Source organism: Podarcis muralis, chromosome 5 (assembly GCF_964188315.1).
Source record: "Podarcis muralis chromosome 5, rPodMur119.hap1.1, whole genome shotgun sequence".
Taxonomy (NCBI): domain Eukaryota; kingdom Metazoa; phylum Chordata; class Lepidosauria; order Squamata; family Lacertidae; genus Podarcis; species Podarcis muralis.
In genome coordinates, this window is record NC_135659.1 from 82,548,382 (window position 1) to 82,567,118 (window position 18,737).

The window sequence follows — 18,737 nt, forward strand, 5'->3', positions numbered from 1 at the left end:
TCCTTGAAAACTAATCAGAACAGTTGCTCAATAAGCAGGTTTTCTGGAGCCCCTTTGTGCAAACAAATCAGAAGGCATGCTCTGAAAGCAGGTTGATTAGAAGCAACCAAAGAGCCCTGAGGGCGTGGGGGGGGGGACGCCGGTTGTTTGTCGCGCAAAAGCACTAAATAAACTTTAAGTGAACAACCTGAATTTGCCTGTATGTGAATCCCACCCCAAAATAACCAGAGGCTGTGAAGTCCAAAGTCAAACGTTCCAGCCAAACCGAGACCCTTCACTATTTGTCTTGATCAGAAGCTGGCAGTATAGAAGTTCCTCCTGGGAACTGTGTGCAGCTGTGCGCAGAGATTTTATATACAGTACTGGGCAAAAAGTGATGCGTTATTCTGGAGGGCGTGGTGCCAGGAAAGGAAACAGCATTTTCTTTGCCACCCGCTTCTCTCCTGCTCTGTCTTGGCTTAAAGTGCTGTCCTGATCTACCCACGCAGCTACACGGCTCTTGAGAGTTGTCGGTGGGAGGAAAAGGCAAGCTCTGGACCGGGGAAGAGGGGACAGGCCGAAGGAGCCAGGCCATAGCTCTCGCCTCCCCACCTCAGCCAAGAGCCTCTCTGCACAGGCTCTGGAATGCGGACGGAGCGAAGGGGAAGGCAGGTGGCAAGCGGCAGACGCGTGCGGGCCTGCCCGGAACTGGAAGCCGGGAACACGTGGCTCTAAATCACTGCAAGGGAGTGCGCGGAGCGGGCGCGGATGCCCATAGGCAGAAGCAGGCAGCGCTGCGTGAAAAAACGGGGTTATTGGGAAGTTGGGGAAGGGAATCTACGCGCGCGCACCCGGACGGATCTCCCTCAGTGAATATGGTTGCCAAGCAAGTCTGCGGACGATGCGCGTTTCTCACATCTCCCCGTCTTCACCCGTAGCCAAGGCCACCCCTCATTGCCCTTGGTTTGGATTAGACGAAGGGGGAAAGGCAGTTGCAGCTTGCACGCCTCTCTCCGGGGGCGCCACCCCTTTGCTCCTTGCAACCCCCAGAGATTGTCGGAATATTCTGAGCAACCCCCCGGCCCCCATCACACACTACCCAAGGGAGGGAAAACTGCAAAGTGTTGACGCACAGCCCCTGGGTAGGGTTAGCACAGGCAGCGCCCTAACAGCTGCATCCGAACCGCGCCTACTCAGAAGTAAGTTCTCTTAAGTTCCGTGGGTCTCCGGCTGAAAGCGCTGTTAGGTTGTATGTTCTTCGGAATAAACGGGTGTAGCCAATGCTGCAAATACCAGGCACGCTTATTACTTAACTATAGGTCTCAGTGAAATCAGTGGCGTTTATTCCTTCCCCCCGCAAAAGCAACCCCGACGGCCATGAAAGCTTGCACCACACCGGCCTATCTTGTCACCCCTACAATTCCCCGGGTGTCTCTTTTCTTCCCTCGCTTTCATGAGCCAAACCCACATCCTGGCTGGATCAGCCCCTTTTTGCCAGCTTCTCTCCGCCTCAAGCGTCCCGCGGCTCCGACGGACCCCGATCCTAGCCAGTGCGCTTCGCTCGGGGAGCACCTGCTAGAAAAAGCCGAGCCTCCGGACCCCTCCCTGCCTCTGCCCATTGGCTGCCAAGTGACACCGGGGGGCGGATCCGCCTCGCCCCCTGCCGCCCAGCCCATATTTAGCCGGTGGCGCTGGCGCTTTGGCCGCTTAGCTCGCAGCACGCCGACTGGTCGCGTCGAGGTTTAGTTTCTTTTGCAGTCTTCCTTTAGAAACGCACCGAGGGCATCGCCACTCCCGACCTCCGCAGTGCTTGGATTGGAGCCGCCTCGGCGCCGCCAGACTCCCCAGCAAGATGCCGCGCTCTTTCCTGGTGAAGAAGCATTTCTCGGCCAGCAAGAAGCCCAATTACAGCGAACTGGAAAGCCAGACTGGTAGGCGCGCTGCACCGGGTGGGGAAGGGATGGACCAGAAGGAGGAGAGATGGCGGCGCTGAGCCGGTTTGGGGGACGGGGGACGGGAGGGGGGGGGGCTGCCAGGTGCAATTTGGTGCGCCCAGGGCGGGCGAGCGCACGTGGACGCACGGAGAGGGCGTGAGCCTCGGGTCACCCGAGCGCTCGGTGGGTTCCCCGGTTGCTTCAGGGTTAAGCATGGATGGGTCGATCGCTAAAACTTAAGCGGTATATCTGTTGGGGGCAGATGAGCGCCCGCGACGCAGCGCTGAATCCGCTGCTATGGCAGGGAGATGTTAACTGGTCTTTCGGCTCTTTCACGTCTCCAAGGTTTGGCGGTAACTTTCTGCAGTTGGCTGGGAGTCAGTCCCGTTGGACACGGTGGGGAGACTTGTTTAGAACAGCACGGTTAAGTTCTAGGACGGGGAGGGAGGACTTGCTGGACTACAGCTCCTATCGCCCCTGAGTATAAAGTTATGGTGGCTGGGGTTGATGGGAGATGGAGTCTAAACAACCACTGGAGGCCACAGCTGCCCTAGCCCTGGTGCAAACCTAGTGATGCTGGTGCTCCCTAGGCTACTTGAGTTTACTGCTTGCTTCTGAGTCATGCTGTGTGAGTAACCTAGTTGTGACGCTGTCCTATACCTTGAAAGTTGGTTTTGTTTTCCAAGTACTGGGAAACAGGTGGTGCTGGGAGAGCTAAGCCACCAAATAGCTCAGTTGACTAGAGTGTGGTGCTCATAGCGGCAAGGTTACAGGTTCGATCCCGGTGTGGGACCCAGGACTAATAGACGATCCTCAGGGTCCCTTCCCTCTACAGTTCTGATTCATGGAGGGTGGGGAATGTTGTGGGTGAGGAAGGATCCAGCACCTGCCTAACTTGTCTCCAGTGCTGCATGCTCGCTTTATAACCATTGGCTTTTTAAAAAATCTCTTTGCAGTGATCGTCTCCCCGTGTTTTTATGAGAAGTACCCCATCTCTGTCATCCCCCAGCCTGATCTGCTGAGTGCTGGTTCCTACTACCCTCCACTTGTATGGGACACAGGGCTGCTCTCCAATTTCTTCACCTCTGAGCCGGAGTACAAGAAAAGTGCCACTTCTCCACCCAGCCCTGGCTCCAAACCTCTGGACCTGACCTCCAGCGAAGAGGAGGATGGCAAGACGACCTCTGACCCGCCCAGCCCAGCTTCTTCTGCCACCGAAGCGGAGAAATTCCACTGCAGCCAATGCAACAAGTCCTACTCCACCTTTGCAGGCCTTTCCAAGCACAGACAATTGCACTGCGACTCCCAAGCCAGGAAATCTTTCAGCTGCAAAAACTGTGAGAAGGAGTACGTGAGCCTGGGAGCTCTCAAGATGCACATCCGAAGCCATACCCTGCCCTGCGTGTGTAAAATTTGCGGCAAAGCCTTCTCCAGGCCTTGGCTCCTGCAGGGCCACATCAGAACGCACACTGGTAAAGCCATTCTTCTGTTTGTTTCTGGTCACTCTTATCTCTTCTCTCACCCCAGCCCCCCTCCTTCTCTCCCCATTGCTTCCAACCTGATTCAAGTCAACACTGCATGCAGTTTATCTAGGAGATAAGGGATTCTCTCTCTCTCTCTCTCTGAAAAAAATTACTTGCTAACCAACATTTCTGAGCAAAATCCACCTGCAATCCCTCCCAAATTCAGTTCCCTATTTGCAAACAATGCATGAGAGCAGATTTGCACATTGGGGGCTCCTGTTCATAGCAGATTGTTGGTTGCTTTTATTCCAACTCCACACAGTGAAGCAATTATCTGATTAGTCCAGCATGTACCCCAATCCCTCCTCCCTTTCCTTTTCTTTCCATGTGGCTCATCCTGGCACAGTGCAGTGTGCACTGTGCTCTGGGCCCGTGGCGGGGAGGAAGTGATCCGTATCACGCTACTGTGCCCGCAAACTTGGCATGCACACCCACCCTGTCGGCTCAGCAGGCTGCTCAGTCATGTGAACTGTCCTTGAGTCACTCTTGCACAAAGGGGCACTCTGACTGGAAAGGGCTTTGCACCAGAGAGCCTCGCAGTCCAACGCTGCAGGCATGTGTAATGTCAACACAGAGGCTGGGGATGGGCTCTAATGAAGTACTCTCCTTGGGGGTTTAAGCAGGAGGAATTTCCTTCCTTACCCCCACCTTCTCTCTAGCTCCCTGTATTCCAAGGATGAGCGAGGTGTTGCTCAGGGGGGTTGTGGAGGGGAGAATAGTGCTTTTAATTGCTTCATTTGAACACAGCTCTCATCCCAGAGGGCTTCCCTCTGGCACACAAATCCTCCCCTTCAAGGAGACATAAGCTTGCTTCCCCCTGCACAAAAGGTGCTGTTGGGATGCATCATTCCAGGCCTTGTTGATTTGCATTGTTCCACTAATGGGTAACTGCTGGAGGAGGAGGGAAGTACCTTGGAAAGGAGGGGGGGAGAGGGAAAGAGAGAGGTGACCGGTCAGCCCAGGCAGGTGCTTTTAATGTAGCCATGCTGCTTTCCCCCCTGGTGCACCTGTTACTGTATCGCCCCAGGCTGAACACCAGACTCCACAGCTGCCAGGCTGTGGAAGCGCTTTTAGCTTTTAATCCAAGGAGTATCACATTCACAATGCATCTCCCTCCAAGCCGGCCTTTGTGCCTGTTGCCGGGATAGTTTAATTGTTACTTGGTGCTGATTTCACACCCTCTTAGAGGTTCTAAAGATGTTGCCTGAAGGAAGCCAGAAAGACTTAATTGTGCTTTTTTCCCAAATTGAGCACGCCTGTTTGTTAGTTCCAAAAGAACTTCTCTGACAGGAATTCATCCTGTTTAGTCTTTTCAGCATGGAAGAGTTTGAAGCGGATGGTGCAGGGCCTGGGGGGGGGGTGGAGGGAAGGAAGGAGTGGAGAGCAGGGAAGCCGCTCTGGGAAGGATATAGCTATACTTGGATCTGTGAAGCTTCCAGGGCGGCCAGACTGATGCAATTAGTGCTTTGCGTTTTGCACAGCTCACAGTGAGCCAACAGATGAGATAATTTGCATGTTGCACGATGCAGAATTATTATTATTTTTTGGTCTGTCAAACGAGACTTCTGAATGACTTACCTGCTGGAGCAAATGCCCACTGCTCTGCATGTTTACTCAAAGTTAAGTCTTGTTATGGTTTATGGAGCTTACTTCCTGGGTCAATTAGTAAATTTACTGAAACTGAAGTCCCATCCATGGTCAAAATCTAGCGGATGGGAGAGAAGCATTTGTCCCCTTGAAGTCAGGAGCTGAGAAGTGTTTAGCTTCCAATGACTCTCTCCTCCTAAGACCTGATCCTTAAGCCATTTAAACGGAAATAAATTCCACCGAAATTGGTAGGAACTAATTTCCCTCTGCTTCCCTCTGCTTCAACCTGCTTACAAATGGGTTGACTCCTTCTTACCTGTTTGATCCTGGGTACCTCATTTAAATATACATTAGCTTGGCTTCTTGTTACCTGTTTCTTCAAACCATTAAACTTGCAGGTGCATGGGCCAGTCTGGGAACTTCGGGTTTAACGTTCCCTTCTACTTTTGTCTCCATAGGCGAGAAACCGTTTTCCTGCACACATTGCAACAGGGCCTTTGCTGACCGCTCCAACCTCCGCGCCCACCTGCAGACTCACTCGGATGTCAAGAAGTACCAGTGCAAAAGCTGCTCCCGGACTTTCTCCAGAATGTCACTTCTCCACAAACATGAAGAAACGGGCTGCACTGGGGCGCGCTGAGAGATCTTGCATCTTAGGAAAAGAAGAAGCAGAAAAATGCTACAGACTCTCCTCCATGCCAATTGCATATATTGTAACTAGCGCCTCTAGGAATATAGTTTTTTTCCCATTTGAGTTCAGCTGCCAGGGCAAAACCTGTCTTCTACCTGCTTCAGGCCTCACAGTGACATTCAGAATATTTCTCCCTCTCCCTTTGGTTTTAAAAGTCTGGTTCCGCACTCCCTGGCCATGGCAGAATGCTTCTTGATTTAGGCAGAGTGAGGCTGGTTTGCAAAAACAACAAGCATTCTGATGTTTTATTAGTGTAAGGACTGTTCAGAAAGTGTTCAGCATCTCCCAGTATTGAGCCTTACACCTAGCTGGCCTGAAGGACCCACAGTATTTTTTTTATTATTATTTCTGGGGGTGTTGGGGGAAGAAATAATAATCTGTTAACTGTTGACCCTGAATTGATATGCCTCTCAAGGAGGACAAAAGCAAAGTGTTCCCAACAACCCCCACTCAATTCTCTCTTGCTCTAAGCGTTGTATATACCCCCCCCCCCAAACACACCCTCCCAAGAAGGTGTAACTATGCAGTTATACAGTATTGCATTAGCTCCGAGGCAGCTGCTTCCCCCACCAGCACAATGATAATTTGCAATGCCTCAAAGATTAACAATGTCTATAGAAGGCACTGGGTAGCCATTTCAAACAAGACTCCTGTTTACAGAGCAGCTATGCACTCAAGCACCTGTTAATATGACTTCTTTTAACAACTGCTTTTCAAAAGAACTGTGACTAATAGCAGGCACTTGTCAGGCGATACAATAGCAGCCTGTGTAGAGAGGCTGCCCATTGACAGGTGTGTGCCAAAAGAACTATTTATGGTTATTGACAGGTGCCTCCTGAATGCATCTTTCTTTTGTACATTGTTCCCACATCATAAACAACAGGAAGGAAAAAATAGAGAAAAGGGTATGTTTACATTTCAAAGGTACACTGGTATTTATATATTTTTGTGCCACGATTTTATACTGATTCAAAACTTTTTTATATATAATTATATACAATTTATTGATATTCAATAAAATGGTTAATTTATAATCTGGTCTTGTGCTTTTACTCTGCTTTCTGGGGACTTGTATTCCAGTGTAAAATCGCATGCTTTAACGCTGCAGAAGTTAGCTATGGTTACATCCCTACAAGTTAGTCTTGACTAACCCAAGTCTCTGCTAACTTGTTCTGTTATAAAAACAGGGTGAAAAATCCACAGCTAGGAAGTAATGAATGAAAAAACTATGCGTTTCTTATTCATTTCAGTAAGGCTGGAACAAGAGAACTTGCCAAATACATTGAACGCCACATTAGTAAACAACTTATTCAGGAAAGCCTACCCACTGTGCACTGTTCCTTGATAGTCATTTTGAGATATTGCACTGATGTAAGCTAACATTTGAATAGACAAGAGCCATCAAAGGTGGCACTGCATGTCCAGCTCAGGAAAGTGATGATTCCTGGTCTTTGGTTAAATGTCCATCTTATGAAACTCATCTTCACTGGAACATAGGGAGGGCAGACAGTGGGTGACCTTGCCTTCCCTATATGAAGTCTTGGCCATAGGGTCTTCTTCCAAAGAAATTGATAGCCCTGTCCTTTATTACTTGTAGCAATTGTATCCCACCTTTCTTCCAAAGAGTGTAAGGTGCTGTACAAAGTTATTCTCTCCATTTTTTCCTCATAACCCTGAGGGGTAGGTGAAGCTGGAAAACACTGAATGGCCCAAGGTCACCCAATCAAGGATTTAGCCTTGCTACCTTGCTTTTTTCCTTTTGGAGCCAGCTTGTCCCTGGGCTGAAGACAAAAGCTGCCATGCCTTATATTTTTTCCCTCCTATAACTTACATTATGCAATCCCTTTCCCCGATGAGCAGTTTTTGCCGGATATTCGTGCTTTGTCTAGACACTCTGACAATGGGACCTCTGCCATTTCCCTTGGAAAATAATTCACAGCTTTTAGTAGGTTGCACAAGTGGAAGGATTTCTATGATATCCTGGTGAAATTTATGCATCTTGGAATTGCGCTAGTGGGAAGGATTCTTTTGGAAGTGGGGTATGCAGGTGTGTTGTAGAGTTGGAAGGGATCCCTGAGGGTAATCTAGTCCAACCCCCTGCAATGCATGAATCTTAACTATAAAACTTGAGGCCTGAAGCTTGAATCCATTGGTCTGGGTCTTACCCTCCACAGCAGAAGCTTTCTGGAGCGTCAGGCCTCAATTTTTATAGCAAGCAGGCCACATAAGCATTCTGAGTTACAACAGCATCACTTCTGCTTAGTGCAGTAAAAGGAAGTGTTAATTTCTGGCAGGGTATCTCTCCCTGCAGGAAAAAATATATATGAAATTAGTACTTTTGAGGATTGCTTAGCCAGTTCATCAAACGCCAGCTCAGTTGGGAAAAAATACATAACTTGGATTGCATCCTGGAGTTACTTTGGTGAACTTCCATGAGGGCCCCTGTAATTGTGGAGCTGCTACTCAAAACACACCTCTGCAGAGCCTTGTAATTTAATGCAATGAGCTGGACTTCCACTGGCCACTTGCCCACTGACTTAGAAAAAGAAGCTCTGCTTGGCTGGATCATTCCCAAGGTCCGTCTTGTCCAGCATAGTCTTTCCAGCACAGTCTTTCCCTGGGAAGCCTGCAAGCGAAGCAATGATGGAGAAATACGTGCTCTGTTTGTCTACACCAGGGGTGTCCAACTTCCAAGATCAACTCCCACTATAAATAACCTGGCAGTGATCTACCCATTGGATTGACCAGAGTTGATGAGCTTTTTTAGACCAGGATCGACCAGGGGCAGCCAGCAATCGACCGGTAGATCGCGATTGACCAGTTGAAGATGCATGGTCTACACCATCTGGCAATCAAAAGAGATGCACTGTCTCTAAAGCTGGGATGAAGAACCTGTGGTCCTCCAGATGTTGTCTGATTCCAGTTCCCATCAGCCCCTTGGCTGGGCCAATGGTCAAGGATGATGGGAGTTGTAGTCCCATAACATCAGGAGAGCCACAACTTCCGCACCCTAGTTATTAAAGGCAGGTGTTCTATTTTTGACTCTCGTGACTTATAGCTGTTGATAGACTTCTCCTCAAAGAGTTTTCATAGCAGAGCAAGTCCAGCACCGACTGAACTGGCCACACAATTCAAGGCACAATGTTGGTCTGAGGTGTCCCTGCTCCTGCTGTACCCATTGCTCTTCCAGCCCAGCCCCCAAAGCTCTGGTGCTAATATGCTGATTGAGGAGAAAGTTTTGTATGGAGGAAGCTAAAGGATGTTAGGAAAGGAAGCTGGTCTCTCAGAGTCATGGCACTGAGGGCAGAGATGGGAATGCTGTGTCCATCTAGGTATTGATGGGCTTCATCCCATCCCATCAGTCCAGTGTTAGAAACTGAGATATGAAAGCTAGGAGCTAAATGGCACCTTAATCCTATGGGTGCAACAACGGAATGTCTAGGTGCGCTTTTTTATAACAAGAATACAAAGCTGAAAATAAATGAACTGCAGCTAAAATATTAGGTCCATTTTTTCACATGGTCTAGTCCTTCCCCTGCCCACCCACTGAATATTCTTAAGAGGGTCTCTTCTCCAGTCTTCAGAAAGTGGCTGGAAGTGGGAAGGTAGGAAAAGGTTCTTATTTCCTTCTACTCTGCAGTTTTAATCTGAAATATTAGGTGCAGTACTGCGCCCACAGCTCAGAAACTGCTCGTGCTAATGAAATCCCCTGTTGCAAAATGTGCCTAGATCAATGGGAGTTTCAGATGCTGCATCAGCCCCAACCAGCTTGGCCAACGGTAGCCAACTAAATCCCTGCAGGAAGAATTTAAGCAGGATGTGTTGGTGTGTTAGCCACCCGCCGCCGCTTGCTCCCAGCACCAGGTACTGTCTCTGAACATGCAGGTTACATTAAACTGTCAAGCACAAATGATGAATATGACAGTTTAATGCAGCCTGCATGTTCAGAGACAGCGCCATTACATCAAGCTACTACTACTACTCAGAATGTTACAAGTCGGGGACAGAGAATCTATGGTCCTACAGATGTTGTTGAGCCACAATTCATCACCACCATCACAACAACAACAACAATTAATAAAAGTATTTTCTAGAATTTCCTTAAATATTTAAAAACGCGAAGCTGTACAGAAATTGGAACTGGCCAAGCAATGTATGCTAAAGTGAAGAAAAGGTTTATGAAATGGATTAGTTGCAGATGGAAACATCTACTGAAGCTTTCCCAGCCTGAGGGCCACTTTTGCTTCTGGGCAACCTTCCTGGGGCCACATGCCAAGGGTGGGCAGGGCACTGAATGCACATGTTTTCCTTTGCACAGTGTGCTGGGTCCTGCAAACACTCTCGTGCTCTTCTCTATTCTTGCTCCAAACAAGCAAGAGGCACTATCAGATTCCAGCCAGCCATAAGCAATTGGGTTTCAAATTGGGCCAGTGAGGGGTGTGGTCTGGGGAGGGTCCTGCACAGATATAGGGTGTCATCAAATCATCAAATCAAAGAACTGTGGAGTGGGAAGGGATCCTCAAGGTCATCTAGCCCAACCCCCTGCGATTCAGGAGTCTCAGCTAAAGATGACCATCCAACCTTTGCTTACAAACCTCCAAGGGAGGAGAGTCCACCAGCTCCCAAGGGAGACCATTCCACTGTCAAACAGCTCTTAGCATCAGAAAGTTCTTCCTGATGTTTAGTCGGAATCTCCTTTCCTGTAATTTGAATCCATTGGTTTGAGTCCTACCCTCCAGAGCAGGAGAAAACAGGTTTGCTGCTCCATCCATTTTTCAACCCTTAAGATATTTGAAGATAGCTACCATATCTCCTTTCAGTCTCCTCTTTCCAGGTTAAACATACTCAATTCCCTCAACTGTTCCTCATAAGGCTTGGTTTCCAGACCCTTGATCATCTTGGCCACCTTCCTCTGCACATATTCCAGCTTGTCAATATCCTTCTCAAATTGTGATGCCCAGAACTGGCCACAATATTCCAGGTGTGGTCTGACCAAAGCAGAATAGAGTGGTCCTATTACTTCCCAAGATGTTCAGTTTTCATGCTTGACACATCCCAGGTTGAATAAACACAATATAACGAAATTTTAAGATGGATATGTTATCTGTTTTGGGGACATACACCAATGAATGCTGGCAGTCACATTTCGGTGACAATATTCACCAGGACAATATTCCCCACACAGATATACAATTTTCAGAGTGGTTTTAACAACCAATCACTCTTCGCAGGGAACTCTGGGAACTGTAGCTCTGCGAAGGGAACAGAGGCCTCCTAACAACTCCCAGCACCCATAACAAACTACAGCTCCCAGGATTCTCCAGGGAGAAGCCATGAGTGTTTATAGTGTGGTTTCATAATGCTTTAAATGCATGGTGTAAATATGGCCATCATCAGATCTCAAGTTAGATAGACAAGCAATCTGCCTTGCCATAACACAGCATTTTATGCTCCTATGTTAATAGGACATACCGGTACGTTTGGAAATCCATAGTTCTGAAAAAACAGAATAATTGGCAAAAGGTTTCTTTTCTTCTTCTTCTTTGTATATTAGAATAAGGTGGGGATTTTTTTGTTCTTGAGGGTGAGGAAAAACCCTTCTTGTTGTGCTCAGGAATAAAAGAAATAACGAGAGAGGAAAGCTTGCTGTTTTTTCCCTGCAAAGGAGTTTAATTAGAGATTTGCTGAGCAGCATTTCTCTTCCCTTTTAGGACCGCATAACTTCCTGTTTTATAAAACCAGCTCCTGGAACCGAAAGGAAACTCCAGATTAAGTGTAAGAATCTGAGCCTTCGCTGATGGTATTTGCACAGTCTATTCCCCCTGCTTGATGAGGTGGAGCAGAAACCAAGACTGACTGCTGGGAGTTAAACATCTTCCTTCCAGGTTTCCAAAAAAATCATAACAATCCTCCAGAGAGAAACAAAAACAAAAAGGGAAACACATATTTTGCTTGTAGGAAGGTTGGAGTGGGAAAGATTGGGGGGGGCAGGTGTGAGAGGTGAAGCTCTGGGTGCTTCAGAGGAGTAACAGAGTTTGCATTCTTTAGGCACCCAGAATTCTTCCTCGCATTCAGGGGGGATATTGGAACCATAAAGGGACCCCTGACCATTAGGTCCAGTCATGGCCAACTCTGGGGTCGTGGCACTCATTTTGCTTTATTGGCCGAGGGAGCCGGCATACAGCTTCTGGGTCATGTGGCCAGCATGACTAAGCCGCTTCTGGCAAACCAGAGCAGCGCACGGAAACACTGTTTACCTTCCCGCCGGAGTGGTACCTATTTATCTACTTGCACTTTGCTGTGCTTTCGAACTGCTAGGTTGGCAGGAGCAGGGACCAAGCAACGGGAGCTCACCCCGTCACGGGGATTCAAACCACCGACCTTCTGATCGGCAAGTCCTAGGCTCTGTGGTTTAACCCACAGTGCCACCCGTGTCCATAGCTGTCAACTTTTCCCTTTTCTTGTGAGGAATCCTATTTGGAATAAGGGAATTTCCCTTTAAAAAAGGGAAACATTGACAGCTATGATTGGAACATTCAGGTAGGCCATGGTGGCAACACGACTCAGCTGCAGCGCGTGGCACAGCCCCCCGCAGAGGACAGACCACCAACTTGAGGAGCACCCTCACTTCGCAGAATGCTCACACCACAGTGAAATTTTTCACTGATAAGAAATGGGTTGGAAGACAAAAAGGAAACAGGGGTCTTGGTGGACCACAAGCTTGACATGAATCCACAGTGTGAAGCAGCACCAAAAAAATATGGTTCCGGAATTGAAATATTAATAGAGAATGTGTAAAACGTGCAGGGGTAAGCAAGAAAATAAAAATAGAATCAATTGAATAATTATTAAATTATAACAATACAGCAAGATGGAAGAAGTAAAATATTGAGATCACCCATGGGTGAAGGGGAGTGGGGGGGTACATGGGAACCTATAATATAATTTATAATATAATTTGTTAATTGCGCTGTATTTACATATAGCAAAGGGAAGCCTGTATTTACATATAGCAAAGGGAAGAAATGTAGCTTACCACAGTCAGGAAGACTTACCTACTCATTCTGCTGTCTAACTCTTGATGGGCAACTTCAAAGCCCCTGCCACTCTCATTCTTTAGGGTTTCAAAGAACCGTAGAACTGGAAGGGACCTGAGGGTCATCTAGTCCAACCCCATTTGCCATCCTTAAACAGAATTGGACCTGACAACTCATAAAACAGAAGGTTGTCCTCTGTAAAGTAGGACATACAGCCATTCCAAAATGTCCAGTTTTTGGACACAGCTAAAGTACTTTCCTGGTACTTTTAGGAGGGACTAGAAGTCAGAAGCAAAGCACCTGGTTTTGAAAGGTCTGTGGCACAGAGGTAAAGCATATTCCTTGCATGCCAGAGGACACAGGTTCAATTCCTGGCATCTCCAGGTAGGGCTGGAAGAGACCTCTGTCAGTGTAGCTGCTGCCAGTCAGTGTAGACAGTACTGAGCAAGATGGAGCAAGGGCCTGACCTCGTATGAGGCGACTTGCTGTGTTCCTGTGCCTTCTTAAAGTTCAGACTTTGATGGTTGATTAGATAGCAGGTATCAGGAAACGCCTCTGTCTGAGACCCTGAGAGATGCTGCCAGTCAGAGGGTGTCATAGGATTCTGTCCTGGGCAACATCTTTATAAATGAAGGAACTGGGGGGAAGCTTATCAAATTTGCAGAGGGCACCAAACTGGGAGAGGTAGCTAGTGCCCCAGAAGTCAGAATTGGGACTCCAGATAACCTTAAAAGATTGGAGATCTGGGTCGTAAGCTTCTATACTTAGGCAGGAATAACCAGCTGCACAAATATAAGATGGGGGACACCTGGCTTGCCAGTAGTACATGTGAAAAGGAAACAGGGGTCTTAGTGGACCACAAGCTTAACATGAGTCGACAGTGGGATGCAGCAGCAAAAAAAGCTGGAATACTGTGTCTCGTTCTGGGCGATATAATTTAGGAAGGATATTGACAAGCTGGAATGTGTGCATAGGGGGGTGACCAAGATGATCAAGGTTCTGGAAACCAAGCCTTATGAGGAATGGTAAGAATCACAGATTTGGATGGGACCACGAGGGTTATCTAGTCCACTTGACATTTTTCTAGGCATACACTGGAAACACTTAGGAGTGCACCTTAAAAAAAAAGAAAAAAGCAATGTGTGGAGTGGCCTTGTCCTCTTGTTAACAAAACTCTCTAAGGCTACAACACTTCTCAGTTGGCTGTCACTGAGTTGGCGAATATTCTTTCGTAAGCAACTGATGCAATATGGCTGTCCGTCTTCCCAAACAGAGCTTGGAAAACCGACTTGATGACTAAGGCAGAGAGAGGGTCATGCGCGAAAAGGAGGAGGAATAGATGCTGCTTCTTTCCCTTTTTCCTTTGTTTGTTCTTTCTAAAAAATAATGTCAGGAAATCTCAACACACTGTAAAGTTGGTCCTTAGAGTAGCTTTGTGTTTTCTGCAGGTAATTTGGATCTGCGGGGGCTTGGGGCCATGGCGATGGAATGGGCTGGACCACAGCAGGAGCAGCTGGGGAGGGAGAAGGACCTGTGATGAACAGGAGGGAGCCATTTGGCGACCCCCTTGCAAGATCATCTGCAAAAGATTATACCTTCAGTGCTAATAAAGCTGGGATTCAATCAACTTAACTCCAGGTACCAGAAGCCCCCCTCCCACTCCCTCCAGGAAGGCCACAGGGGGTTGCGATTTTTGAAGGCTGTGAACCTTGGGGCAACGAGGCTTCTCAGTTCTCTGTTGACATTCTTTTTAGCTGGTTAATGCTGATGGGGGGGGGGGGGGTTGTGTGCTTCTCCCCCAGCTCCCCACTGGATACCTCCTAATATGCCCCAAGCCTTCATTTCTGAGCCCAGCAGGACATTCCAAACAAGCTCTTCGGCTTTCAGAGTTACAAGTAAAACAGGCACCAAAAGGTGCACTCTTCTCTATTAGGGTCTTTCTGACGTGCCCCCCCACCCCCCGCTCAATTCAGCCATGGGATTCAAAGGCCCATTCAAAAGCAGGTCTAGCTTATGTTTTTCTCTCCAGGCAATTGCACCGCACTTGCGGGCAGCGAACAAGAGAGGCTACATGCCAGCATTGCACCTGTGTTTCCTGAAGCACATGGTAATGTAGTTTTTAAATAGCCATGCGCACAAGCAGGGTGACCACTTAGGCATCACCAAGAAAAAGGGCAACATTTTGCACAAAATTGGTGCATGTTGATTATATGCACGTCTAGATGCAACTTGAGAAAGAACGTCTATAATTCAAATAGAAACGCAATGCATCTCGCCATGGGCTGAGCAGGTGACCTGGCTGCCTTGCTCACTCAGCTGCCAGGGGTCAACTGTTGATGGGCAACTTCAAGGCCCCTGCTGCTCTCCTTTCTTAGAGTCCTTTATATTCAAACCAGACTTGGACCAGTGTGGTGCCTTCCAGATGTTTTAAACCCCCCTTGAAATGCATCTATTTAAGCTTCCCCTTCTGCTTGTAGTATCTTGTTTAACGGAAAGGGCGAACTCATATAAGAATTAAGATTGACAGCCAAACAAAATAGAAGCCAAACAGTTAAGTAGGCTTGGACTTCTTAAGTTTATGACCTTGCTGAAGGTTGTTTAAACCCACTTGAACTGGAGACTGTTGAAAAGGGCAGGCAGGTTTCTATTTGGAGGGTTGTCGGGTCCAAGTCCAGCAGAAAGATAAAGACCCAGAAAGAAGAGGAGGGGTCTTTGCCCATCAACATGATGTCACTCCTGTACAAAGGGTTGAGCAGACAGACAGACAGACCACCATGGTTAAGATAATATTTGTTTTCTATTTCACATCTAGTACAGCAATGACCAATTTACTTGCATTCAATATGTGCACGGCCATGCATGTGTACATTGCATGCAGTACATTCCAGAAGTGGCCAGAAAAGGGGGCAGAATTGGGGTTTAACAGTGCATAATGGGGCTTCTTCTTCTTCTTCTTCTTCTTCTTCTTCTTCTTCTTCTTCTTCTTCTTCTTCTTCTTCATTTACTGAATTTATATACCGCCCTATACCCAGAGGTCTCAGGGCGGTTCACAGAAAAGATCACAATATATAAAATCAAAATAAGAACAATAATCCAATAACACCCCCCCCCCAAAAGAGCCACATTCTAAAAGGGCATAGGATGTCCATCAGGTCAACCAAAGGTTAAAAAGGAGCGTTGTTGCCTGGCGCCTAAAGGTGTATAATGAAGGCGCCAGGCAAACTTCCCTGGGGACAGCATTCCACAGATGGGGAGCCACTGCAAAGAAGGCCCTGTTCTCATGTTGCCACCCTCTGGACCTCTCGAGGAGGAGGCACATGAAGGAGGGCCTCAGAAGATGATCTCAGGGTCCAGGTAGGTTCATATGGGAAGAGGCAGTCTTGAGGTATCGCAGTCCTGAGCTGTTTATGTGCTTATGTACTCTCCACTGCTGTACACGATGACCTGGAATACAACCCCCATGCCAACTGAGGGTTGCCTGTAACTATTCCTAAATTTTCATCTATATGTACAAATTAGCACCTGCCTATTTTCTGGCACAAGGAGAAGGGGACAGCAGAGGCCGAGATGGTTGGACAGCGTTCTCGAAGCTACAAACATGAGTCTGACCAAACTGCGGGAGGCAGTGGAAGACAGGAGTGCCTGGCGTGCTCTGGTCCATGGGGTCACAAAGAGTCGGACACGACTAAACGACTAAACAACAACAATTTTCTGGACTTCTGTGTCTTCCTTTGCCCCCCAACCCTTTTAGTCATGCATTTCCTCCTCGCTAGGGAGGGGCTCCCCTACCTGAACGGGCACCCTATAACACTCCCCCTCCTGCCTGTCCTTTATAGCATACAGGTGTTCTTTCTGCTGCAGTTGCTCAGGAGAGGAATCCATGTGAAATGGGCTCCCTAGGGGAGGAAATATTCGAGCCTCTTGCTTTTGATTCCTGCTTCTCACAGCTTGGTGTGAAAAACGAGGCTCAAGGAGCAGATTGTGGAGCCGTATGGCAGAGGCCTTTTGGTGTCTTGGTGCCGGCGACTGCAAAAAGCTGTTAAGGTGACATGATGCGTTGAGAACACCAAATCAAAACCACACTCACCCACACACTCATCACACCAATAATGGGAGGGTCAGAAGTGGGTGGGTGTATGTCTCTGTGTTGCAGCTGGGGAGGAAAGAGAAATTAAAAATCACTGGAATTTATCTGAACCCAAATGAGACAGGAAGCATGGCAAGGAAAGCCTGTCATGCATTGCTAAGCTTCAGGGTTCCTTGTGGAGTTCATCATCCGTGTCCAGAGCCAGGGTTGCATTTGGATTACAGGTCATTAGAATTTACAGCCCATTAGAAAAAGTTTATGAATGTCGTTTTTGCTGCAGTTTTGAAACCCAGCACATTTCCACTCCAAGTGCATAGAGACTAATGGGGAGAGGGAATAGCAGAGGCCTGGTTTGGGTGTTAAGATTTTCAGATGTTGGGTCAGGAACTTGGAGGTGGTGGAAAGCAACAGAATGCCTGAAAGGGACCTGGTTCCCCAAACCACACTAGCAAAACGAGGGTTTTTTTTGGGAGGTGGGGAATTGATATTGTGGATTTTTGCCCCCAGTACTATGATTTAGGCTTCTTTGCAATGTTTCTGGAGAAGGGGAGAATCACTTACCATAAAAAAAATCACTTGCAGCAATCACTGTGCTTTCGCCAGCAGAAAAGCAGGGAGAAATTTAGCATGCAGTGGCAGTGTGGATGGGGAACATGAGATCCCTGCTAGAAAATAGCGGCAAAGCCTGACCCTAAAGGAGTTGTGATGAGCTAAACATTGTGATTTCTTAGTAAGTGCATAAGGTCTTTGCAGGTGCTTTGCAGTTCTTAGCTCATAGACATGGCTAAACCAGGGACCGTGTTCCTTGCTTCAGAAGATTGCAAACCCACAACCTCTGTAATACCATGGAAGAATTTGATGTTCCATTATGGTGACAACCTGTGCAGGAGGACAAAGCCCTTTTAAAGAGTTGGTGAGGGAATTTTGGCACGGGCAACTTTCCTCTCATCTGCACAACAGGAGCATCCCATTACTACGGAAACAAATTATTACGGAAGGGAAGGGCTGACTGTATTATGGGCAGAACACATGTTTGCATGCAAAAGATCCCAGGTTCAATCCAGGACATCGCCAGGTTAGGCTGGGAAAGACTAAACCCCTGAGGAGCAGAACAAAGCTGAACTAGTTAGATAAGTGGCGGTCCCCTAAGTGGGCTGTACTGCCCCCGGGGATTACCTAGGGGGCGCTAACAGGCAAGGGGGCAGCAGAGAGGTGCTGGAGGTGTAAATGACTATCAGACTTTGTAAAGCTGGTATCACCAAATCAAATTCATCAGTTTGGCTGAATTAATTAAATGTAATAGTTTTAATTCGATTTTGAATAAATGTGCAGTTAATTGTTACTATTTTGAATTCCACTGTGTTGTTACCTTCCTCAGTGCATTGTGCGAACTGCTATTCTGAAAATTAGTTTATGGAGCCAAGGAGGCAGTACAGTGGTACCTCGGGTTACATACGCTTCAGGTTACATACGCTTCGGGTTACAGACTCGGCTAACCCGGAAATAGTACCTCAGGTTAAGAACGTTTCTTCAGGATGAGAACAGAAATCGTGCTCTGGCGGCGCGGCGGCAGCAGGAGGCCCCATTAGCTAAAGTGGTGCTTCAGGTTAAGAACAGTTTCGGGTTAAGAACGGACCTCCGGAACGGATTAAGTACTTAACCCGAGGTATCACTGTATCCCAAAAAAGGATGGCAACCACTGATTCCCGAAATATAATTATAAATGAGCCTCATACATATGTACCTACTACAGTTGTACCTAGGTTGGCGAACAACTTGCGAGTTGAACATTTTGGCTTCCGAATGCCGCAAACTTGGAAGTGAGCATTCTGGTTTGTGAACGTTCTTTGGAACCCAAATTTTCCGGTGCGGCTTCCAATTGGCTGCAGGAGCTTCCTG

At 47.6% G+C, this 18,737-nt stretch overlaps 1 protein-coding gene across 1 annotated transcript; it reads left to right on the forward strand.

Annotated features, from left to right (window-relative positions):
* Positions 1-1,672: 1,672 nt before the first annotated feature.
* Positions 1,673-6,748, forward strand: SNAI1 (snail family transcriptional repressor 1). The gene is made up of 3 exons (XM_028735183.2): positions 1,673-1,910; positions 2,870-3,385; positions 5,482-6,748. Exons 1-3 carry the CDS (start codon positions 1,832-1,834, stop codon positions 5,661-5,663), a joined length of 777 nt encoding a protein of 258 aa, XP_028591016.2. The 5' UTR covers positions 1,673-1,831; the 3' UTR covers positions 5,664-6,748.
* The last annotated feature ends 11,989 nt before the right edge of the window (positions 6,749-18,737 follow it).